Genomic DNA, 26,648 nt, shown 5'->3' with positions numbered 1-26,648 from the left:
GTCACTGCAAGACGTCACTTGTGAAGTACAGTTGAACCAATCAGCAGTGGAAAAAATTACGTCATATGGTAGAATCGTTCTGCAGGCTGCATTTCACCCCGCTTAGTCTCAAAACACGGCCGATTTCTTCAAGATGACGTGAGTAACACGCTCTTTGCGTGATTTTCGAGGAGATGGTTAAATTTGTGATACAACTAGGTATATGGGAGTGTAGTTCTGAATGTTTTGTGTGAGCGCACGGCCAGTAGACAAATCGGGTGGTGTGTTTTTTGAGTGATTGTGTTGCACACCTTGTGAGTATTTAGGTTGCAGTGGCGGGCATATCGACTACGGGATCGATAAATCGATCCGAAAATCGATCTACTTAGCAGACGACCCAGCTAAGGAGCGCCTGTGGCTGAGTAGCGCCGGTCCACAGTCGCTTGTGTGGTTCGATCACAGCAATCGTCGGCTTGGTACAATTTACAGAAGCGACTGTGCGCCGCGCCGGTCCCTAAGGGCCGGTAAAGCAGACTACCCAACCCGCCAGTGCAAGTGAGCACATACCATATGCTTACAATTTTTAGTTTAAAACTCATCTACTGTAAGTGTTACTCTAGACCAAGATTTACAAAATTACGTTCCGGATGTTATTAATCTTACTTGCATGTGAAGACAGTGTGTTTTCACGTGCGTGATTTTGTTGTCACCTGTTAAAAAGAGGCACTTCCAGACAGTGCAGATTTCCTCTAGATTTTCGTGTTCGTGTCAGAATAAATGAAATGACCTTGGGAACTTCCGGTGCCAATGTAGGTTGATGAAATTTAATGTCAAGGAAGTTCAAATCGAAAAGTTACCGGCGGTGTTGAAAATTGTACTATAGTCTTACACCTGAAATAGCATTGACCTTGAATACGAAGGAGGAAGGTGTGACATGGGTAGAGCGTTTGAATGTCATCATGTTCCTTGTGTACCGTGATATATGAAGAACTTTTTCTATTGGATATAGCCTAGTCAGTTAACAAAAACTCGTTAAAACTACGTTGAATAAGACTATAAGGTGATTAGTCAAATCGAATCACTTTCCTGCCTGTCGCATGTGAAAAATCATGGGAAATCTCCAATAATTCTTGTGTCCACCATCGGTCAGTCAGTGTTAGGGAACATCACAGTGACGTCACTCATTCTATATGATTGGTCAAATCTTACCGATAGAATCGGTGAGTTAATGAATTGAAGGTCTTGCCAAGTCCAATAAATATCCGTGGAAAGGTTTATTTCGTCGTGGGATGAGACCGAAATACAGAATTCACAACAGGGCTTTTTTCACGAAACTTTCGGCAAATTACAGGGTCTGTATACGTAGAATCATTTTCTGCAAATCTGCAAAAAGTCGATTACTAAAAATGCCAAATAGAGACTAAATTGGACAGACGCTTTCAAAGAGCAGACGTACGCACCAGTTCATCAATCCAGACGTGAAATAACTGGTCAATAGTGTTGGCCGGGGCTAGCATAAACTGTATAAAGAAAATCAAAGTTTTGAGAGTTTTCCTTTTTTTTCTAGTAGATATTTATAGAACGTATTCGTTACTATTTAACGTCAGTGTGTGTTTCAAATCCACCTATTTCCGTGTTGGAGTCTGCGAACTGACCTCCACAGTGTTTGGTTGTCGCGCTTCCAACTAGTCGTAGAGTGTGATATATTGGATTTCTCTGCTGCTCTTTGCTGTGTCCGGTAACTTCACACAAGAAGGCAAAAAAACAGGTGAGTTTTGCAGTAGTTATTGGTGTTGATTTGTCGGTCTTATAACTTCGGACTTTGTTAGATAATTTGAACTGTTTACCACCGATGGGAGCAAAATTACAGCTGATATGAGAGCTCAGAGGGTGTGGGGTTCAGAACGCGCCAAAAACAGCGAACTACTCGCTGGGACCGTCTGATGCGCAAAAGTTGACTTGTCAATCCAGCCTGGTTCGTGCATTGGGGCTGATTTCATTGGGAACATTTCGGTATATCTCATCAGTATATCTCATCAAAGATAGATTTAAAAAAACCCAGAAACGTTGGTCAGGAGTAACATCCACAGGCCGGGTCTGATCAGCTGCAAATTGCGATGGTAAGAGTCCAATGTACACACGCATGAGTATTGTTTGTAACTACCGGTATGTCGTACAGACCATATGACGTAGTCACTAGTACTGCAAATCTTGGTCCTGGTATACTACCAAAAGTCAGTTATACAACAAAATGATAAACAGAGCAGACTGAAAGTGAATAGTTTTCTAAAATTGAAATTTTTATCATTCAGTTTACACAGAATCACAAAATTGGTGTATTTTCAACCAAATCATCCATGAATGTGACCCTACCTGTCAGATAACCTGACACGAATGTTAGCGTATCTTTCTTCCTCACGCATGAGTCGTCTCCTTTGTTTCATGTATTTATGGCCATGGCTTGCAAGCTGCGGTTCAAGAAGTCGTGAAGTCGGAAACTTTGTATTGCTTTAGATTTGGCCGGTCGCACATCGCGCCATCATCTGGCTATCGGGATAGGTTACGGCCCCGCATTGTTGTTTATGTGTGATCTCAGTGTAGTGTCCGCACCATAGTGCATAACAAGTTGGCCAGACACCGTGGCATTCTTATTATTCAAGATAAAGTTATTGATTTCCAGGCACCAAAGGCAAATTAATGAAGTATATATGAAAGTGCAAACAATACATTAAGAGCTTAACAACCTCAGAAGGTATTTCACACTGCACGTGACCAGCTGTTGACTTATTGACCGTTTCGTACAGTAATCATTAACTAACCAATTCAAACCGCAAACTTCCACAATTCTTGTAATTACTGTTGATATTGTGAAAATTTTCCGTTGACTTGATCGTAGTTGCGCCCTTAGCCACTCTCTTCGGTTCGATTACCAAAATGGCGGCTAGCAGATTGTAAACGCGTGAACCTGAGTAAGCCAGTAAGATGAACAAAAAAATCTTGATCAGAATAGACAACGAATATTATTATACACAGAGATACATACATACATACATACATACATACATAAATATATATATATATGTGTATATATATATATATATATAAGAATAGATATGATGTTCATCGAAGTATACAGTGTCCTCGTGGGAAATTATATATATATTATATATATATATATATATATATATTATATATATATATATATATATATATATATAAAAGAATGTTTTATGCACTTATGGGTTTCCTTGAAATAGATAAATCAATAAATGTACCGATAAGAATGAACTTAGACTGAACTTAACTTTTATTCTTGACAGTGCAATATGGCCACCGCCAAACCTATAAAATGTGTCGTGGTCGGCGATGGTGCAGTTGGTAAAACCTGTATGCTGATATCCTATGTACAGAATGCATTTCCCAGCGAATACATCCCAACAGTGTAAGTACTTTTCGAGAGAACTCTAACGTTTTTCCATGCTATGTTATGCGTATTTTTACAGCGTGAAGAAATATAAGAATGTGCTATGGGGCCGTGAATATCTAAAACACAGGCATCGCATGCACAACTCGTTACGTTTAGAGGGAAGGGGTCTATGGCTTATTCGATTCTTGTGTGTGCGATTCGCACTAACTATATGCCGCGGTTACGCCATGGAAACCATATATTTCAGTAATTTTCTTTCACCTTTCAAATTTTGACTGTAAATAGTTTATCATTCGAAGTCCTCAGCCTTCAATAATTTAAACTTCCGACAACCTATTTTGGCAATTGATCTTACTAGCTGGTAGTTGAGGAAAATTTAAACTTAGCGTCTGTGGTTTAAATTATAATTTCATCGTTGGATTTTGACACTTCTAAACTTTCGGTCAGGGGTGTGCCAAGGTCAAGTGCGATGAGATTTCGTGAGTCCAATGCCATGCACGTGTTATTAATATTCATGCTCCCTGATGAAAGACAGTAGCCATCTTTTTACGTTTACATTCGGTTGTTGTCATGGCGTTAAAGTTATTGTTTCTTTCTGCTGATAGAAATTTAAGTCACTAATTATCCAAAATGTCCACCAAGTCCGTTCTATGTGCATAGTGCATACATACATACATACATACTTCAAGTAATGTCTTTGTACGCGATAACAACGGCACGGAACCGGACAGTAATAGCTTTGTCTTCATCAAATAACATGAGCAGTGTTCGTAAAACAAACAAAGCGAAAAGAACAACGAAAAGAACAACAGCAACTGAAATGTTACAAGGATGATAGAATTTTATCGAAAGTTGACTGCTCCTTTCATTGTACACCGTAATGCACCAATTTGCGATATTACGGTAACACTACTTCTGATCAGTTTAATTCATGATTCTTGAATTCAGATCACAGCATCCCAGGATACAAACGTACTTTCATGTTATGATTCTTCTGAACTTCCCCTGTCTGATGTCACACGGTCGGATAGACGATGGAATCTTGTATGGGTGTCCAGTTGGAAAAATACTGAAAAGTGTTGTAAATACCAAGTTGTAGGGAAAAAACAACTTATTATAGACAGAGTAAAAATGTTGATTCCCGAGAAGAACTATGCACGCTCTGCTTATTCCGAAAAACGGGTCAGATCCCGGAAGGCGAAAATTGTGGTGTATATCCGCGTTCAGGTATCTCCATTCCCAGGTTTAACGGTGCAACTCTATCAGTCGGGGCGTTGGCATGAGACTTTGTACCATGGGCGTGCATATTCTGTCGAGATTTGCTGTGTCAGTGGTCGAGGAAATTTTCGATCTGTCACGCCACGTCCTTTTATAAAATCAAGCAAACGAGACTATTGAAAATGGAATAGTATATATTGAAAATAACACTCTTTTGGAAAAATTTCCCCATGTGTTGTTTCAAAGTTTCATTAATTTTAATTTTGTGAGTTTAGACACCTCAGGCTAATGAAAGAGGGTTACGAATTTCAACACTTCAGCAGTGTTTGACGGACTTGATCATCTATATTTTTATTTTGATGAAGTTTTTTTCCGGGTCGTCTGTCTCGGAGATTAATAGGTCATAAAAAATATCAATGATGAGGAAGTGGGCATGGATCAGGTGACGGGTTATCGGACGAGGCAACACGGGGGTAATATATACACATGGCTTATCAGTGGTAATCTGTGCGGATGTGAGAAAGAGAGAATCGCCGCGGGCCAGTTTGAAGTACACCCTAACCTTAAAGTGCGTGACACGTAGCATGCATAGACCTAAACGTTATCACAGTTCCCCAGTTATCTAGTAACATTTCTTATCTTTTCAATTTTTTTAATTTGATAGAACTTAAGTATTTCTGTTCTCCTGCCAAAATCATATCGAATTGCGTAGTATTAGATTTGTAAATACTAATACAGCCGATATATGTGTTTTTGTGTGATGTCATGTTTGACAACCCAATCTTAGGGACTGGACACAAATTACAGGGGGGGGGTGTGGGCCGGTGTTTTTCGAAACACCGCTGCATCAAAAATAGTGACCCTTCAAAAGTTCATGCACAAAAATTAGTGACTCTCCCCCTTATCAGTGCATGAAAATAAATGACCCTCCCCTGTTACTCAATACCCCCCAACAAACCCGCAATGTGTTCAAGACCCCCCTTCTGACTTGCTATACTTTTGAAATCCCCCTCCCAAAAGGAAGGCAAAATGTGGCTGATATAACGCTTTGTCCAAAAAATTTCAAATCATATGTGTGTGATAATTCATGTAAATGTACTTTGCTTGAAGTGGCAGGTAAAAAGTGCATGCATGTACAAACAATGTAATTTTTAGATTTCATCGATAATGTTGATTCACTATACATGGTAGTTGACTATAAAAAAAACTATGAACGTGTATTTTCCAATATAAAACTAGCAATATCTGTTCATCTATAGATGTTTAATAACTGATATAAATATACTTGATTAGCATGGATTGTTTACAAGTGCACATGTGAACAAGATATTTGATTTTTGAATTTCACTCAAAATGTTGATCCACTATACATGGGAGTGTATGACAAAACTGTAAAAAAAATCTTTCACAATTAATAATATGCACTTTTTGCGCATATATGGACCCTGAATAATTGACATAATTGTACTTGATTAGAAGAGGGTGGTAAAAAAACACGTGCATCTGTGTACAGAACTTTGTTTTTTGAATTTCGCATAAAAAGTTCATCCATTATACATTGTAGTCTATGACAAAACTAAGAATAATTGTTTTAAAATACAAAACTTTGCAAGTCTGTCTATTTATGTACACTCGATTATTGGTATAAATGTTCATGATTAGACTAGAGTGGTTTCAAGTCTATGGTTGTGCAAGAAATTTCATTTTAGCATATCACTGAAATGTTGATTCACTATACATGGCAGTCTATGACAAAACTATGAATAATTATTTTCCAATACAAAACTAAGTAAATCTGTGCATTTATGTACACCTAAGTATTACTGTTAATGTTCATGATTAGACCAGAGTGATTTCAAGTCCATGGTTGTGCAAGAAATTTGATTTTGGAATTTGACTGAAATGTCAATTCACTATGCATAGCAGTCTATGATGAAACTATGATATTTTTCCAATACAAAACTAAGTAAATCTGTGCATTTATGTACACTTAATTATTAGTATTAATGTTAATGATTAGACTAGGGTGATTTCAAGTCCATGGTTGTGCAAGAAATTTGATTTTGGAATTTAATCGAAATGTTGATTCACTATACATTGTAGGCTATGAGGAAACTACAAATAACTCATAGGTTATCTGATCCTAAATTGTTATTCAAAAGTTGTTCGACCTGAAGCTTCCAGTTGTTATTGATGAAATTTTGCACTATTCTGAATAGTTTGTATTCGAATTCTGTCAATGTCCTCAAAAAATAAAAAATGTACATACAGCGACATGAACATTTGACACCGACCTATACCCAATGTATTGCCAATGGGAGAATGATATCAAATAAGTGATCTCCCAAATTGTTATTGAAAGAGTCATAATAGGGGACAGTTATGCACAATAGAGGAGTTGGATAAGTAGAAATCATGACAACTTAAATCAATGTGGCTGTTTTGATCATCAATACATTGTTTATCATACCCTTAAACTTGCGCCCGAAGGGCGCGCCGAAAATGGCAGAAAATGAAACTGCCAGGAGGTATTTTTTCTTATTTCAGTATTCCATATTCTTCAATACATGCACATGCAATTTCAGCTTTGATGCATAAAAAAAGGTGACTCTCCCCCATAGGCATACACAAAATTTTATGACCCTTCAAAAATGCTTGCGCGAAAAATGGCGACCCATCCCCAAAAACACCGGCCCACCCCCCTGTAATATGTGTCCAGTCCCTTAGTCCTGGTCTGAATTCATTTGCCAATAATAAAATTGCATGTTGTGTTGGCAAGGCTAATACCTGGTATTTCGAGTCGACATATGACAAATATTATCTGTTTTGCAGTATAGAATATCCTTTACATATAAAACTATCGTTCCCGTAATGTATCGTAGCCCAGACCACTCGCTCATTGTTTGAATTCACCTCATACCGGCATACGATGCGAAACTGAACTCATTACATATGGAGTGACATTCAGCATGAATGAAAAGGTCAGTTACAGTTGAAACCAGTATTTTTACGTTCAATTCTTACTTCTCATTCGCTGTAAATAAAGCTTCGATAATTACTGCGCTAACCTGATGGTGGATTCTCAAGTGGTCAACTTAGGGTTATGGGATACAGCTGGCCAAGAAGACTATGACAGACTCCGCCCACTGTCCTATCCACAGGTGCGTAGCAACGTAAAAACAATGCAGTAGAATAGAGAACCATTTTAGTGACTTTCAGTTCTGCTTTTTCACGAAATGTTTGTAAGATATGACCATAGTGTGGGAAAAGCCATTCCACGTTGTGGAAAGGTTGCTATTGTGGATGCCTTTTCAAATATTATGATACCTTGTTTGCAGGGCGAAGTAGCAGTTTCAATGAATTGCCGTAGATTCAGATATCCGTTGGCTATGACCGTACAGCGTACACTGAAAACGTTATTCTTTATTTACATCGCGGCAACTTCTGAAAAAAGTACAGTTTTGCAGACAAACGCGACATACAAAGCCGCCTAAAAATAACGCAAGGTACAGCTTGAGAAAAAAAATGCAGACGCATGCTTTTTTTTTTTTACGAAACATAAGTTTTCATTAGTTACAAAGCAAGGTCAAAAACATATAGCAGACTCTTCAGAGCCATGATTTCATAATCACGTGTATGGCAAATATTGTGAAACACAAAATGCACAAGATTCTTAAAAATTGCTCCGAATATAGAGTAGGCGGCAGGGAATGTTTTTATTGTTGAGGTCACACGAAAGTGGGTCCTCATCACCGGAAACAGACATTTCCTTCCTGACCTTTGTTCTCACAGCTGACCTTATTTATTGTATCTACAATTTATTACACATGAACGGGGGTCTTGCTTGCAATAAATAAATAAATAAATAAATAAATAAATAAATAAAATGCGTATATATATATATATATATATATATATATATATATATATATATATATATATGTATATATGTATGTATATATATATATATATATATATATATATATATATATATATATATATATATATATATATATATATATATATGTACACTTATGTCCTAATTTACTACATTGATACAGACATAGATATAATGTCTGATAATTTATTATTTTTTCAAATTTATTCTTTACATTTTGCTCAATTCTTTTCTTCATAGACTGATGTCTTCTTAATCTGCTTCAGTATCGTAAGCCAAGCGTCATATGACAATGTGTCTTCAAAGTGGCACCCGGAAGTAACACACCATGCACCGGAAACGGGCTACCTCCTCGTCGGTAAGTGGTTGATACGTGTGACGTCATGGTTAAAACTCGCCCTCACGTGACAAGGACATACGTAGAATCTTACCATTTGGAGATCGAACCTTTGGTCACGCTGGTGACCAAGAGATGGAATTTTCAGTGTTTTTGTTCAAGAAATGATTTTCTTCTCCTCCTAAAAATATTGAAAATATTGTTGTCCCCCTATGATTATTGTCGATAATTATTGTCGATTACTGTCCATGCATGACGAATTCTATAGTCTGGACTAAGGATCAATTGTCAACAAATACATTTTGGCGGTACACACCGTAGGCTATGTTGACAAGTGGATTCATGTCATTTTGACACGACCTTAGGAGAAGAAAAAGAGACTGCATTTTCCAAAACAGGACAAAATACCGGAAAAAGCACTAACAGTTGCAACTGATAGAGATGCACTCAAAAGAAATGATAGCAGCACCACGTGTTTTGAAGTTTTCAAACGAAGGAAAAACCATCCGATTTACAATGTGTTTGTTAAATGGTTTATCACAGGAACTAAAGCTGATCTCAGAGAAGATGGTGAGATCATTTCGGAGTTATCGAAAAAGGGACGAGCCCCCATCACTCGCGAAGCTGGTGAAAAATTGGCAGCGAGCATTAAAGCCGTGCGGTACATGGAATGTTCGGCACTTACGCAAAATGGATTGCAACAGGTAGGATGAATGAATGAAGGAACGAACGAACGAACGAATGAATGAATGAATGAATGGGTGGATGGATTGATGGATGGATGGATGGATAGATAGATAGACGGATGAATGGATGGATGGATGGATGGATAAATGAATGACTGTGTAAAGATAAGTTATATTCTTTTCAAAGTATGTTGCATTATTATAATATTATTTTTCTTGCTCTCGCGAAAACGTTCCTGTAAGTTCTTTCAGGGTACTTGTCAATCTCATTGAAAACATATATTTTCGGAGCCGAGAAACGTAGAGACATGGCGCGATCCCGGGGCGCGATGCTGTTTTCAACCTTTTGTGGTCTCTGAAGAGTGTAATTTACTCTCTGCAGGTGTTCGAAGAGGCCTGTCGTGTTGGTTTGGGTGTAGCCACGAGGAAATCCAGTAAGAAACGCCGGTGCTCGCTGCTCTAGGAGATGAATACCGGGACACAACGGATCAAATTGAAGGAATCAGTCGCAAGAACGGTGTTCGTGTACCCTTGGCAAGTCACGAGATGGACGTGAAATACCAGGTCTTCTAATGACAAACATGACATATGTGTCAAAATATTGCAAGCGTAATAGCTTCTTGATCGTGTGCCAAGGTTTGGAGAACGTCACGTGATACCGTCCGTTTAATTTTGATGACACATGCGTTTAAATTTCTCGAATATTATGAACACCAATGCACGGATCACATTGCCGACAAACTTTTCACTCTCCGATGGAATTTTTAACAGCGGTCGAAACTCGTCATCATTCCTTTAAACCGTAAAGCATCGATTAAGTCTGGGAATTATATGGATTCAACTGTGACACGTACTAGTATTACTTCCAGGAGTTTACACATTTATTTCACTTTTCATCTTGTCCGTTGGAATGCATACGTGCATGTATATATAAGTGTTTGGATGTGTGCATCGATTGTATGTAGGTGTAGGCCTACTTGTATTACTTAGTAGCTAGAGTACGCCTCGGGGACAGATATTCGGACTTTCAAATTTTTACAATTCTTTTCTGGTCTACCACTTGTGACGGCTCATTTCATAGCTCTTGAAGTAAGAAAGAGTTTCACCGTCTTAGTTTTTCAAAACTTGAAAATTTTATTTTTCACTATAGAGTTAACACGGGGATGGCGGCCATTTTGAATTTCATATCTCGGTAAGCTCAAATGTTATAATAGTTAATTTGTTTCTCTAGTACCAAACTTTACACAATGACTCCTGATTTTTATTCATGATTTGCTAAGAGAACGGTTGAAAGTTTCATTGAGGAAAATAAGAACAAAATTTAAGTCTTTCACTTTCGAGGCGCATACTACCTTAACGGACTACTTCTTGCGGTCAGATTGAGTCTCACAATTCTTTGAAGCTGTACGATTTGTGTTCATGTGCAGCATGCGAAGAAAATGAAGATTTCAGCGTCTTGTTTCTTGTGAAAATCGAAATCGTTTCAGGCTTCCCCATGGAATTGAAGCAGTGCATCGCATGCTCAGCCATTTTTAATTTCAAACTCTGTAAGTTTAGGAAAGTCTGCATACTTAATCCAGAAATTTGCACGCAAACCCTCTTTTATTATTCTTGACCATGAACGAAAATAATATTAACGTGTTAGAAGTTTTCTTGAGCAAAGTACGGAATAAAGTTTAAAACTATCGTTATCGAGGCCCGCCTTGTCGTTGATGTTATCAGTAAATGCGTATAACGAGTCTTTTTTTTTGTCTGACGGTCGGGGTTAGGTGGAAATAAATGTATGACAGATTACATTTTTAGATGAGGCAGCGAGTCCAATAGTTTAAATTTCTAGATTACGATGGAAATTTTGAAAAACAACAACAAAACAAATTCGTAGAATATAGAAATGTAAGTGAGTGGGGGACAAATGTTTTCGGCTGTAGCGAGCTGTATTCAACTTGAAAACATGGATGACAAGTTCTTTATTTAAATTACACATGATAGCAAGAGCAAGATCACGACATTATCAAAAGTCATGAGAACTACCCCTTTGGCAGGCGACAAATCACGATCTTGTCCTCGCTTTCATGTGTTAATATTTACACTCAAACGTTTGAAAGAGTTCAGTATTACTAGCTCAATGTCAGGCAGAATATGTACTTTTTATCTTTATGGTAGATTACTCCTCCTGTAGGTAAGCACCGTCATGTAAATTGGTCGCTTGTTCTGTCTTTTGAAAATACTTTTTTAATCCAGCGTATCTGCGAGGGAAAACATGTTGTTTTCACAAAAAATGTAGAGGGCGGTCGTTCTCAATAGTCTATGGAAGAGTTTGACCTAGCGTAGTTTTATCAGATCTCTCAGACAGTGCCGGAGACCATCCATATATGGACTGTAGTTGTATTGGTTTTAGGGAGGGACTAGTAGAGCTTGGGAGGGGGGGGGGGGGGGGGACACAATCAGATTGTGAATATATTTTTTACAATTGTAAATTTTTGAATTTTTTTCCCCAAGGCAGTCATGATATGCTAATTTTTTTCTTAGTAAATTGTCAGATTATCATATTTTGCGTCCTGATTAATTTTATTTTGGAAACTAGTCTGAATATTTTACCCCTATATTTTTGCTTTGAAATTTTGTTTTGTTTTTGACCACCCCTCCCAAGATCTTATGGTCCATCCCTTAAAGACGTGTGTTTGCTACACATTATTGCATGACAGGCTGTCGCAAATGTTTTGTTCCAAAATGTTTTTTTATGTTTCCATAAAAGTGAACAGACATCCAGATGAGTTGCGTGTGGATCGTTTGTCAGTATCGCTGGGACGGCATAACGGAATGAACTGTCAGCGGCCTTTGTTAGGGCGCCCTCTAACAAATGTGTGCGCACGCCTGGAAACTAGGAATTTTACACGATTCTTTTTCGTTCAAAGAATCAGGGGTAGATGAGAAACAAGTTATGAAAATATTAATTATGTAACTTTCCTAATCTTGCTTACAATATTGGCTTATGAAACCAGCTCTACCGTTTATGGATAATCGACCAACTGAAATCTGTCGACAGAGCTTTTGGAGAGATCAAAGAAGGATTAAAAGAAAAAGATAAACCATAGACAGTAAGATAGACAAAAACACACTCCTTAACAGCAGAACTGACATTTAATGAACCACGACACGAATCATGCAGGTTGGTATACACGAACTTTGGATATAACGTACGACATAAAGCACAAGCTGCTAGGGACCGTTCAGTTTTTACGGCCGGGGGGGGGGCGGCAAAATCCAGGGGGGGGGGGGTCATCGTAATTTTGGAATCCGCAAAGGGGGGGTCATCGCTTTTTCACTGATAGGAAAGGGGGGGGGGTCACCACATTTTCAAAAACATAATACCAACAATAAAGTTCACTTTATGCCATGGCCATGATCGACCCTCTTTACCAGCGGCCGCCTTCGGCGGCCCACTACAATAAATATACATTATGTATTAGGCTACCCATGACCCTCTTAACGGGCAGACGCCTTTGGCGGCCCACTCCAATTCGGTTTACTTCATGCAATGGCCATGATTGACCCTCTTTACCGGCGGGCCGCCTGCGGCGGCCCACTACAATAAGTTGACTTTATGTAATACCCCACGGCAATCTTACCATAAAATTCCCAATTGAAGCCGCGGCTTGTATTAGAAACATTTTTGAGGGACCCCTGGGATCACGCACTGAATAATGGTAATGGCCGCGCCATCAGCGGCCCTGTCCAGTAAAGTCTACTTTATGCAATAGCCATGATCGACTCTCTTTACCGGCGTGCCACCTTTGGTGGCCCAGTAGAATAAAGTTGACTTTACGTAATGGCCCATGACCCTCTTAACCGGAGGGCTGCCTTTGGCGAACCACTCCAATAAAGTTTACTTTATACAATGTTCATGGACATGAGTTGTCTATGGAAATGAAGTTAAAAATTGCCTTACAGTCGTCCTAATTAACAGATGTTTCAATGGATGTGGCTGAGAAGTTTGTGCACTGGCATCTCTGCTACACGAATAAAGTGTTCCACGTACCGGAGTTCAAATCCAAACCATGCGGGTAAATTTGACATATGGGTTTGGTTATTTTTCAGGGGGGGGGGGCCATCAATTTTTTTCGTCTGACAAAGGGGGGGTCATCTTTTTTCACAAAAAATGCAGGGGGGGTCTATATTTTTTTGAACACCGGCGACAAGATTTTGCCGCCCCCCCCCCAGGCCGTAAAAACTGAACGCTCCCTTAGGTGACTGCTGTCTATTGAAACTGTGATACTATGCTTTGACTTGGTCTTTTTTGTCATCATGCTGTTGCAGATTTGAAATTCTTTGCTGATAAAGCCTGGGCAACAAAACTGAACCTGCCTTGCATGCAGACTCCACAATGAACCCTCATGTTTAATCTCAGTGACGATGACGACAAACGAATATATTTTCATTTCTTCTTTTCTACTCTTCTTTCGCGAAATCGCAACCAAGAGAGTTCAAACTTAAAATTTGTGGAATAACTAAATTTTCCAGCCTGTAAAAAAATTGATAAAAAGAATACCCGTATTAAAGGTATACAGTCACCTGTAATCTAAATATGCCCACATATGGTCAAAGGGGCGTTCCTTGGCATTCAAAATGTCCATGTGAGGGCGCTGTTTTTTAAAGGCGGCCACCCGCTTATAATCGGTGATTGGTTAGATTTTCTTTTTCTATGGTAACTGTGGCAAAATTGGAACAGGTGACAGTATATCTTTAAGCTACGTCCAATCAAAACGTAAACGCTCAAAATATTGATTGGAGGACGCCCTCACAGTTGACTTGATCCGCCCGTCTATAAGCGTATGCCAGAAATCTCGTAGTGGTTGATTTGATGTTACTTAAAATACAGATTTATGTTTGAAAATTAAAATTAAACTGTGGTTAAAGAAAACAGTCATCTTAAAGTTTATTCAAATTAAGGTATTTCGCACCAGTGAACTAGCTTCAGGGGAAGACTATCAAAACGACAGGCTACCTATTAATATTTCGTTTTTGTCATCATTGACAAGTTTCAACTAATGGTGTCGTGACACGAAGTCATATCAAATACACGATTAAGAAATAAATCACGATCAAACGTATGAAACGCAGGATTTTCTTGGTCCTCAGGGATTATCAAATATTTCTGTGCGTGAAGGATATTCCCCGTATCCCGATATATTTTACTGGTGAATGTCTCGCCCGCCGAAATTATTTGGCTAGATGAACAGCGCCCCTCTGAAGTATAGCTGGATGAGCATAAAATTAAGCGCGCTCTGTTATTGTGGACGTCATTGTTGAGCAAATGTATGTAACAAATAACAAACGAATGTGTGCGTGCACATGCCCACAAACACACACTCCCACACCCAACCCCCACACAACTCGGTCATTGTCACAGTGAATTGTCATGAATATAACCTTACGAAAACTATTTCTCCTGCGTACAGGGCACACCAAGGTAGAACGCGCCTCGGGGACAGATAGTCAGACTGTCAAATTTCCACAATTCTTTTCTGATCTACCACTCGTGGGGGCTCATTTTAAACATTTTGGAGAAAGAAAAAATTTCACCGTCGTAGCTTTCCGAAAATCCAAAATTTAATTTCTACCCCATAGATATAACACAGGAATGACAGCCATTTTGAAATTTAAATGTCGCAATTAAAATGTTGGGTAAGAATTTGTTTCACTAGTTCCAAACTTTGCATGGTGACCACGATTTTTATTGTTGATTTGGTAAGAGAATTGTTGAAAGTTCCATTCAGGAAATTTAAATTTTGAACAAAAGTTTAAATCTTTCACTTTCGAGGCGCATTAAGGGCTAGAAACTGCTTTCACCATATTTCATCAGAAAAGAAGTGTTTTTTCGCGCATCGTTCGAGCGACCCATCTAGTCAGAAGCTTAGGCCCGAACAAACAAGCAAACAAACGGGCCAAAATAAAAACAGCACCAGTCCTATTAAAGGGACAAAGTCGGCCATTTTTCATGAATTTTGTTTGATACGAGATACTACTTATATTGTTTGACATGTTGAAAGATACTGAATGAATGGGTGACCATGCATATATATTTGACCCAGGCTCTAGACAAATTAAGTGAAACCATCGCGAAAATGAATTAATGGTCATGACCATTAATTCAGTTTTGCAATGGTTTCATGTATTGTGTCTAAAAACGGGGGGTCGAATATATGCATGTCACCTATTCATTCAGTATCTTTCAACATGTCAAACAATATAAGAAGTATCTTGCATCAAACAAAATTCATGGAAAATGGCCGACTTTGTCCCTTTAAAATATGCTGATAATAAAACATGTACAAAGCGGCGGTTACCGAGCACGCGATAGGAGTCAAAGATGCACCTATTGTTGCCAATTTGTTTACATAATCGGAAATTCAACCAGGTGTATTGAGTCAGCGGTCAAATAATCCGCTTCTTTTTCAGCTCTAATTACATTTTAATCAGATTAATCGGTATGTACGTATTACCTTGTTTGCTGACAGGCTGCTGCGTGTTTTCATTGTGCTGTAAGCCTATTTGACACACAAAACCCTTTTTTTCAGAGTAACGGGGGGGGGGGGTATTAATGGCTGCAGATTAAATTGCGGTGTTGCAAAGTGTAATAACGAGTTCAGCCATTTATAGTCGGTGTGAAACAACAAAAACAAAATAAGTGTGTACATTTGAAATGTGTCGCAAAAATCATATAGACCACTCACTGCTACGTTTTCGACCCCCTGACTCAGTCCCTCCTCCAGTCTTTGTCTGCCCGTCTACAGGTGCCTCTCTCTCTCTCTCTCTCTCTCTCTCTCTCTCTCTCTCCTCTCTCTCTCTCTCTCTCTCTCTCTCTCTCTCTCTCTCTCTCTCTCTCATAGGCCTATGGCATTTCTGGTACTCATTTGAGAGGCTGGGCAAGCCCGAGCCTTTCCCAATGCTAACTGTTGATCTGATAGGCTGAACGAGCTTTGTTACATTTTATTACTGATCGCAGTCACCACCAGATATATTTAAATATCTTGACGTACTTCGGCGCCGCTGTAAGTTTTACAACATTTTACTCGGCTTCAGGCCATACTGTCACATGCACGAATCTGGAGCTCTGACGTCATCTCTGCGCATCAACTCTTGAAATAGGAAGAGGTTCTCTACTGTTCTGATTTTCCCTTAAGTCAGCAAATAGCTCTGTATATTAACCCTCAGGGCTTGCTGTGTGACTCAATTGGTGTTTGGAGGAGTTTGGGGAGAATTCTTTTTCACGGCTTACGCAATTTTCACTCATAGGCAATGACTCCCAGTAGGCCCTAGAGTAGAATTGAATGAGTAAGATCTTCAGGTCTTGAGAATGAAACAAGGGGTTATCGGCCGGTCTGAAATACATTTATCGTCGGTATTGTATATCTGATTAAATGTTCTTTTCTGTGAATGTTGAGAGAGAGAGAGAGAGAGAGAGAGAGAGAGAGAGAGAGAGAGAGAGAGAGAGAGAGGCTAGCTTCTGGTGATTAGGTTCAACTAACCATAAATATCGACACAAAATCTAGGCCTATCGTCAATAAATATTGAAAATGAAAATAATTTATTTTTTTATTAATTACCACTTTTTTCTGTCTCCGACGGAAGAAATAATTGCACAAAATGATGACAGACTTAATAAAATTATTATTCCAGCGGACGTCTAGTTGATTGTTGAATCCCTAAAATATGGAGATTTTAAGTAAATTCGATTCGATCAGGTCCCTCCAATAAACAAGCTAATCGGGTGATATATCATCATTACTTGCTTGTTTCTCGCAAAGGCAAAATATGGCACCGAGGAAAAATGTATTAATCGTATGTTGTAAAAGAGGGGAGAGTTATCAGATAACTAAATAATTGGCGCTGTCACCGTCAGAGATTAGGTGATACATGTGATGATATCAGAAGGCCTGCACACTCTCCTCATTTGCATATGTCGCACTGTATTACGCACTCGCGCTCATTTTCGAGCAGATATCAAAGAGCTGTGTTCGGGCGACGCTGCTGCTGATACGTGCTGCGAAAGTTTTCGCGAAATTCCACAGCCTCTAAGGCTCAGGCGTCCAGTTTTTGGATTTGCTAACCACAGAAGTCTATAAGAATGAGACTTTGTCAAAATTTACCGTGAAGCTGCCTCAAAAGCGGAGAAAAACACTCTTACATCGTCCGTTGTCCAGCTCCCCGTACGTGACGCTACGTACCGAACTGTACGAGAGTTTCTTCACAAGATGGCGGTTCACTGCAAGATATTTCGGCCGATGTTTTATGCCGTGGTCGTTAGCCAGCTTTTGTTTGCAGTTAACGGTAAGTACTTTTCACATGATCATGAAAAATCAGTCGGCCCTTCATTGACACATAACGCGGTAAAGTTTGCAAGTAAACAGTTACATGCAAAACAAGACGGCAAGTAGCGAGAATGCAACCCGGAAGTCTCGTCTAGACTGCGTGTGTGTACTTTCGGTGTGCAGAGGTCATATTTGCACAGTGTTGTGCCACCGAACGTCTTTGCGAAACATTCCCCATCGTTGGTTTGCTGAAGCCACAAATAAATTCGTTCAAGTTATGTTCTCTTTAATGGTCTTTATGGAAGCAGTAATTCAAAATTACAGTGCAGTTTGCACATGCTGTCAACAAAAAGTGTTCCTGTAATCACGTCGATTTTCGAGCGTTGCCTATTCATTTCAACAACATCTGCGTTATACATGCTCAGCTTGTGAAGTTTGCGTTCACTACGATTGCTGCGCTTTGTAGATTGTATCTACATCAGTAGATATATCATATTGCGAAATATTACATCACATTTGGAAGGCTCGGATTGAGAATACTTTGTGTGTCGAAGTCTCTAGACCATTGGCTGATAGCGCTATCAATGATTTTGACGTAATGACGAGATCTTATTATTTTGCCGGTCTTGGAATGTGAGTGAAAAAAAAAATTATGCCAGGACTTTTTTAAAGAGCGCAAGCAACATCTTTCACCTTTGGTACGATGGCATGAGGCATAAAACTTGGAGTCTTGACATGCTATTGAATATATGATTGTTTAATGTGGCTTGACAACAACTGCTGGAAGGGGAGTGTTTTATGAACCAGGTTTTCGTCACTTCAAATGACGCAACGTTGTGAGTAAAACTGCATTTAATAATAATCGATCCCAAAAGGGATCACTGCCTTGGCGTTCTAGAACTAACTGCTTGAGACTAATTCCCAAGTAATGAAAAATAGTACATGGAGGTACTCATAAACATTAAATGTTAATGATTCGAAGAGAATAGCTTGTAAAGGGCAGGTAGAACACTAGTTTTGGAAAACATTGTAATTTTTATGTGAGTGTATACTAAATGAAATTGCTAAGTTAATACCACAACAACAATAGACTAAAGAACTACACAATTATCATAACTGGAATAATATATGGAATTGCAATAAAAATTTTACTCTAGGGGTATTTTTTATCAAGAATAAATATTTTTTATAGTTTTTCTCAAATGCACAAGTCTTCAAAAAGCATCTGGTTTGCTTTTTCTCTTAATAATAATAATGATTATGATAATAACAATGGTTATAGTAATCATACTCATAATTTGAATGATTCTGACAATTGTTGTATTCTTTGCTTGTCAGCAGATTGTTGTGATTCATTTTTATGTTTAAACTCAAAATTTTCAGTTGTCAATGCTTTTGTTGAGCTGGAACTTTGTAATTTACCAAACTTACAACACAAAGCTCGCCATCTTGAAATTCAAATATGATATTGCACCGCTAGATCCAAAAATTTATACAATGAGTGACCTTGACGTTTTATTCTTGATCATGAAAGAGAATATTCACCGGTTCCCGTAGCAAGGTATGATAAAATATCAAGATGTTTATCTCTTCTGAAGCAGTTTTGGCCAAAAAGATCGGGTTGCAACATCAACGATATTAAAACTGGACAAGACCGACAACCAGTCAAACCATATCACATGGGTGACTATTTACTGCATGCTTTCTAGAGACTTGTATCCAAGAGCGATGAGAGAGATTGATTGTCAATGCTTTGTACAGCTGTTTCAAATATTTGACATTTTCATTTCTTGGGTGTAAATACTCAAATAATAATATGATACATACCTGATAATTTTAGAATTGCAATTTTAAGTTAGACTGTCAGCAGTCAGATAAATTATGGCTTGTTTTGTATCAAATTGCATGTAAGGATGGCGTCTTTATAATTGACAGGTAGAGATGTGAAGGTTTACTAATTAAGTGTGTACTTGAAGCCCATATGTTCTCATTATACTTATAGAGTGACAGCAAACCGCCACATTTGTGATAAGAGTATTTTGTTTATCTGAAAATCGATGATTCTCATGTAGTATACCTTTTATACTTTTGCAAGTGCTCAGGGCATGCTTGTTGTAATAAATCACTTTTTTTGACAATCTATAATATTAACAAGGTGGAGGATAGTGCCTTTTCTGTGGATGTAACTTTTGGGATATTTTTATCATGTACTTATTCATCAAATTGAAGAAAATGTAATTTTGACAGTTTTCAAGGAAGATGGTTGGAAAAATAAATTATTTTTATGTTACTTCATGTTTTTTCAGGAAATAAGAAAATGTGCCATTTTGAAAATGCTGCATAACATTTTTGTCATGGTATATTCCTATAGGTTCTAGCCTACATGTGTTCAGTTTGTGTATACAAACGGTGATGTAAGTGCCACACAAGGCTTCCCTTCAGGGAATTAAGTTTTAGTTTCTTCCTGTCATTCTAGGAAATGTCACATTTCAAACATATTTGCAGTGGTATGGAAGAATTTGATAGTTTGCCAGAAGACCGTTTCTTATTTTAATTAATCTTGAGGTTGAAAAGTCTCTTATATCTTGTTAGGGTCATGGAAGAGCTTTTCAGCATTGATCTGTGTCAACAGTATTTTGGACTCAGTTTGCAACCAGATAATTTGTGTGTTACCTTTTGACTATCATGAACACACACATTTTCACCTATTTGTCAGCAAAAAGTGACTTCCCATAATTTTCTTTGATTAGTGGTATGGTGTCAAAGGTCAAGAGAGAATATGCAGCAGATATTTTTTTCTCCCTCTCGTCCATTTATAGGATTATGACTAAAGTAATGTTGCATTGCATTATTATTTTTTTCATTCTTTGAAGCGGTAAAAGAGACGTAGAAAATATGCTGGATATTGCGCAATGTCATGTAGTTGTCGGTGTGGGTGGTGGTATTCATGATTTGTCACCACTGAAACACTTACGCATCTTTGTATTTGTATCATGAGGCGCTAGGCTTTGGTCTAGTCATATTGAGGCATTCTGTCGATTCCAAGGTCAGTTAAAGGCGAGGTATTTATGAAAACCAAACATCAGCCAATAGGAGATGACCCAGGGTCAAGTTCACCAATTTATTCCAGAATACATTATCTTGTTGAAAGATGTAGCTGCTACAGTCATCATGCAGTGTGTCTGTGCATTGCAAGAAATAAGAACAACCGTGCGGCTCGTTTGCTCACTCTGTGATTGCATAGCAATAGAATGTGAAAATATTGTCTGATAAATTTTCACCCAAATTATCTTTAATTGTTCGCACATAAATTTAGTTTAAAATAATTACTGACATATCTGGGGTTGTGCAATTTGGAAAATAACATATCACACTGAATAAAAGAGCTTTTATCTGGAAAAATAGTTTTTTAATACAGTTTCATTAATTAATACAACTTAGAAGCCATTGTGAAGAATCACAAAGTCAATATTTAAAAAGTATTTTTTTGTCTTGTTATTTCCTGTACATTTGTAGAAGAATCAAGCTATGAACATAATCAATACAGCTAATATGAGTGTTTGGAAAAAAAGAAAAATATTGCTTTTTTAGTATAAATACTAAAAAACTAGACAAATTTTATGCAACCTTTGATGCACAACAGGAATACTGTTCATTAATATTTAAGGAGAAGTTTTTGCTCGGTGATGTATTATTTCAATATTTCACAGCAGTGGACAGCTTTATGATACCCAGTTTGTTTTTCCTTGTACTGTGAACTCATTAATTTCAATGATATACTTTCAATAAAATTGAGACCCAAAAAACTTTCTGTACATAAAGCACATTGTTTCTCAATATGACACCAATTTTGGAGTTTGAGGTACTGTGTAATCTTCCATAGTAAATGCAAATCTGCCTAAAAATTCTCTTTATAATCATAGGCCTAACTTTGACCAGGAAAGGCAGAAGTCAGTTTAGTTCTGTCATTGCAGTTTAATATATTAGAATCTGCATGCAAACAATTAAATTCTCAGACATGAATGTTCATATTTTTCACAACAGTGAACAGTTACCCTGCTATTTTGTTGTAATTAGTTATTACCGATATCACCCAATTCTGCCCTAATAGTTCAAATTATAATCTTTAGATTTTGCTGCATTCTGAAATTTCAAAATGGCTGATATTGCCTGCACACTTATGTTAGTTCTGCACTTGTAATTTTTGATTGGAAGTTCCACTTTCAATATTTTTATCTTTTAACAGTACATTCCACTTTGCAGCATTTGAGTTAAGTCTGCAGGTCAAGTGGCCATCCCTTTGAAAGCTCACAACAGATAATTGCTGTTTCTGCTGATGTATTCCTCCCTGCAGCAAGCAAGTTCCTCTCTTAGTCAGAGCTGTACTGCGCATGGGATTAACATTAGAAAAATCACATCATCAAAGAAAATAAGGTCACATTGCACCATAATTCCTTCCTATGATGTATACTTTTATTACTTCTGCACTTTAAAAAAATAATCACTTTCAGAAGGCTATTTACTTTCATGGCTTTCAATATTGGTGTTATTGTTCGGCGCTGAGAAGATGACCTGATATCCAAAAATTACAGGAGTAAAATATTCACATCTAATAGCGCAGTATTTTATGTTACTTCCTGCTTGATGTCACCGAATGTCAGATTATCGGTCCTCCCCTCTTCTGGAGATTAGTATCCCTTCTGTTGCATTTAGATCTTGCTTTTTAAAATTCACAAATCCAATCTACCCTGAAGACGGGATCAAAAGGAAAAGCTGACTTGATTGAACGGCAGAGATGTACTACTGCAGATAGAAAAAGTAAAAAAAATCGAGAAATACAAAGAGTGAGAACAAATTCATGTGAGCCAGCGTTTCCAAAATTTAATCAAGACCTGCAGTCATTTTTGTGCAATTTCCTTTTATTTGATGTTTCTATAAAAAATCTAATCAGAGAAAAAATTAAAATGACTTAAGTTTTATATGTACAGCGTCACTATCAGATGAAATGCCAGAGTTTGGTAAGATTTCAATCATTAACATTTCTTTTCGTATTTATTTATTTATTCATGAATCTGCTTTGATTAATTAAACTTACCCCGCTTACATCATCCTAAATTTTTCTGTCAAATATTAATCCAAAAGTAAATTGGAGGAAGTGAAGTCTTAAATTTACATACCTTTCATCATTACATAAATATTTTGTGTGTGTTTGTCATCTGGAGCAAAAATCTAGAATGATTTGTGTTTTCATGAGATGGCTCCCTTTGTAATGTTCACTTTCAATGGTTGTGCTTTTTATAGGAAAATGTTATACACTAAAGAACTCCCAGGGAATAATATTTATAAAAACATTTTCAAACGTTTCGTAAACGTTTTTCAATGTTATTATGAAACTCATATCAAGCATGAATAGTTATAAAAATTAATTACCTTTTGTAAAAATCATGCACTTCCCTTCCTAGTCGAGACTCTAATGAGATGTTATTGTTAATGCTATTTGGAGTTTCATGTGATAAAAAATCATGATAAACCCGTGGCACAACAAAGTGAAGTGTTCATTCTAGTGATATCGCTGTTTGCTAATGACCCCTATATCAGCCATACATAAAGTATGATAAAGGAATCACTTTGACGTCAAAGTGGAGCAGTTGTAACATGTACAAAAGTCGACTTCTTGGAAAGTAATGAGCCTGTCAACTGCAACCTCAATGACAAATTTTCAAGTTTTGTCGAATGGGGAGAGATTAAGGAATTTTCAGAGAGCTGTACTTTTCAATGATGTCAGGCAGTTCCTCCAATACATGTAGCTGTTAATTGCTAAATTTTCATTCAAATTTTAATCAAATCCACATTTGTAATGGGTAAATATTGATTTTTGACAGTAAATTAGAGACATTACTGATTTCATGGTAATGCCCACCTGATAATGAGGGTTACTGACATCAATGTGTGTGTAAATTTTCTGTTCCTTGTAAAGAACTCAGTCAGTAACAAGCTATTGATAGGTCTTCCCAGAAAAGTCAACATACATTGTAGGTTTCACAAATTGTGTCTTAAATTTGTAAGCCGATGACGTTGTCAATTTAAATATAGGTAGGTTCATGTCAACGTAGATTGCTCTCCTGAAGTTTTGGGGCACTCTCAATTTTTACAACCTTTTTCTGACACACTGCTGTAGACTCATTTTTGAAGCCTGTGAGTAAATGAGGTGTTCACGTTAGTGAAAATAGAAAAATTCAAAAGTGATTTGCCTCAAAGTTATGACTGCTGCACAGGGTATAGAGGCCATTTTGAATAATTTTAAGTATTGGTAAATTGTGGATATAAATTGGTTTCTCTGATTCTAAACTTTGCAAAGTCACCTCTGATTTTTTTCATTTTAGCCGGCGGAGAAAATGTTTATCTATCACAAGGTTCTTCCTCTAAACTTTGCTCATTTAATTTTTTTTGAGAATGGAAATTGTGTTTTGTGGTAATTTGAGGAGAACAATATTTGATGAATTCATAGTTTGAAATGTAAAATAGTAACCCTCTTATGAGAAAATTTTATTTTTGATCAGTAGAAGGGGTAAATTGTTACCGTTGTTTCGCTGTTAGTTATAGTCACCATAGCAACAGTGAGGGAACAAAAAAATGTTACTGTGGTAACGCATACTTCCCAATTTACTAATAATATAATATTCAGATGTTTCTGAGACATCAAAATATTACTATAGTAAGGATTGTTCCCAATTCATTAATATTTAGATGTTTGTGATCGCCCAATGTGTGGGTAAGAAATGTGTTTGGATATGAGTGAAACAGGTTTCGTAAGGGTTGTCAGCAACGCTGATGTGAAACGCGGCATACATTGTACCGACTACTCCATCATCACAGGAGTGTGTTTGTCCACCATATTTTCCCTGTCAACTTTTTTATCATGATGTCCATTTGTATTTCATATTAATCAATTCCCTTCTTGATGTGAATTCATCAAGTGATACAGGCAACTTTTACGATGAATCACTTTCAAATAATTCACGCTGAATTACAAACAACCATACCACTTGTGAATAGCTTAAAAAATTCAGACATAAGACAATTCCATGCATGTACCAAAAATAACATGAAATATTTGCCGCGGTACTTGGAAGAAATTCAATCTGCGGAAATCCAAGTGATTTTAGATTTTATATGTACGTCTTCTAGGTGATATAATAATAAAGTAACTGTGTCAATCAAATCAAAGCTTGGATATACATGTATGCTGTACATAATGGTACATGTACTTCAGCATTTGCCATAAAATGTAATTGGATATTCTCTCCTGAGCAAGCGATAAATCATGTCGGTTAATATATTTGTGTGTAGACGGCTAGAACATCACACATTTAATTTCCCAAAACAAATCTTTATAGGAAGTCAAATGCAAAACAGGGATATATGGAAATTGTGATTTTATTCTTTAACAGGCTATTAGTAACTGCTTGGATATTGAGTGTGGATTGTAGTAAAATTTTATTGAGGTTTGTGAATAATAGAAAAATACCTCAGGGGAAGAAATGAAAGTCGTTCCTTTTTTCCTATTTACAGAATTTTCTGCGTGCAATGTTCTCTGTCTAATAAAACAAGACAGACTGAAAAATTGAATTTGTGTTGTCAGTTTTGCAGCAGTGCATGTATGAGTGATAAAAGGAACTGCGGTTGCACAATAAAATAATCTATTTGAAGAAGAAATAGGGTATAATTATGTAGGTGAAATTAACAGTGAGCTAGAGGAAAGACACATATATGGAGCATGAGATCGTGGTCAAGGAAAGGAAATTGCAAAGAGTGGATTTTTGATCAAAATTGAGCATCTTTTCCAGTAAAAAGGTGTAATATGTAGTATATAATCTGATTACAAATTTTGGTGTAAGTACATGTAATGGTGTATTTGATAATACATGATAAATTGTAGTGTTGTATCCCTTTCACTCCAGCTACATGTATATTACCGTTTGGCAGTTGTGTTACAGATATCACATAAGCAGTTAGGCAAAGGTGACATACATGTATTATAATTGTACATGCATATATGTACCCCTTTTCCTGCTAGACAGTAGCACTTTGAATTCATCTACCAAGTCAGTAAAAATCGGTATTGAACCAAAAATTGAACCAAAGTCATACATATTTTCATTCTCTTCTCTTGGTCTGTTAATGCAGCTTTTGCCCATAAAAGTCATTTTTACAGTATCTACATTGACAGTATGTTATCAGGGACCTTCAAATGTTCAATTTTTTGTTATGCTTCACTAGTTTTAACCAGCTTGAATTGACAGTGAAATGGAGGATGAGGGGTACAGATGTTTATGTTTATATGTTTATATGTAAAAAAATTTAAGGTAGATGTTTTTGCTTCTCTTGAAAAGATCATCAGTGAGTGGATCCCATTACAAGTACTGGTGATATTTGTTGACAATATGACAATAGGAAACCAACTGGAATGTGACTTATTGGATGACACATAACATACATGCCTGTATCATTTAATTTATTTATGATGGTAGTGGAAGGTTGGGATTTGTAATTTGGTAGTACCGGAATGTACACAGTTCATGCAAGCTTTGCTGGTCAAAAAAAAGGCTTTGTCAGAGAGAGAGAGAGAGAGAGAGAGAGAGAGAGAGAGAGAGAGAGAGAGAGAGTGTGTGTGTGTGTCTGTGTGTGAGAGTTAGTTCTATTGATATCCAGTCTGTGACACCGGATTGTCCTGAATTAGATCACAGTCCCTCCACCAAGGAGGAACCGTGATTAGATGGACATTGGTCAG

The 26,648-nt window shown here is 37.4% G+C and overlaps 1 protein-coding gene across 1 annotated transcript; it reads left to right on the top strand.

Annotated features, from left to right (window-relative positions):
• Positions 1-63: 63 nt before the first annotated feature.
• Positions 64-12,093, top strand: LOC139119167 (ras-related C3 botulinum toxin substrate 2-like). The gene is made up of 6 exons (XM_070682833.1): positions 64-1,747; positions 3,300-3,421; positions 7,671-7,785; positions 8,763-8,880; positions 9,403-9,563; positions 9,928-12,093. The coding sequence occupies exons 2-6, from the start codon at positions 3,306-3,308 to the stop codon at positions 10,006-10,008; spliced, it is 591 nt and encodes a 196-aa protein (XP_070538934.1). The 5' UTR covers positions 64-1,747; positions 3,300-3,305; the 3' UTR covers positions 10,009-12,093.
• The last annotated feature ends 14,555 nt before the right edge of the window (positions 12,094-26,648 follow it).

The sequence above is a fragment of the Ptychodera flava genome, chromosome 19 (genome assembly GCF_041260155.1).
Source record: "Ptychodera flava strain L36383 chromosome 19, AS_Pfla_20210202, whole genome shotgun sequence".
In the NCBI taxonomy this organism is placed as follows: domain Eukaryota; kingdom Metazoa; phylum Hemichordata; class Enteropneusta; family Ptychoderidae; genus Ptychodera; species Ptychodera flava.
The sequence above is the reverse complement of the archived record's forward strand: the minus strand, read 5'-3'. Positions and strand labels throughout refer to the sequence as shown.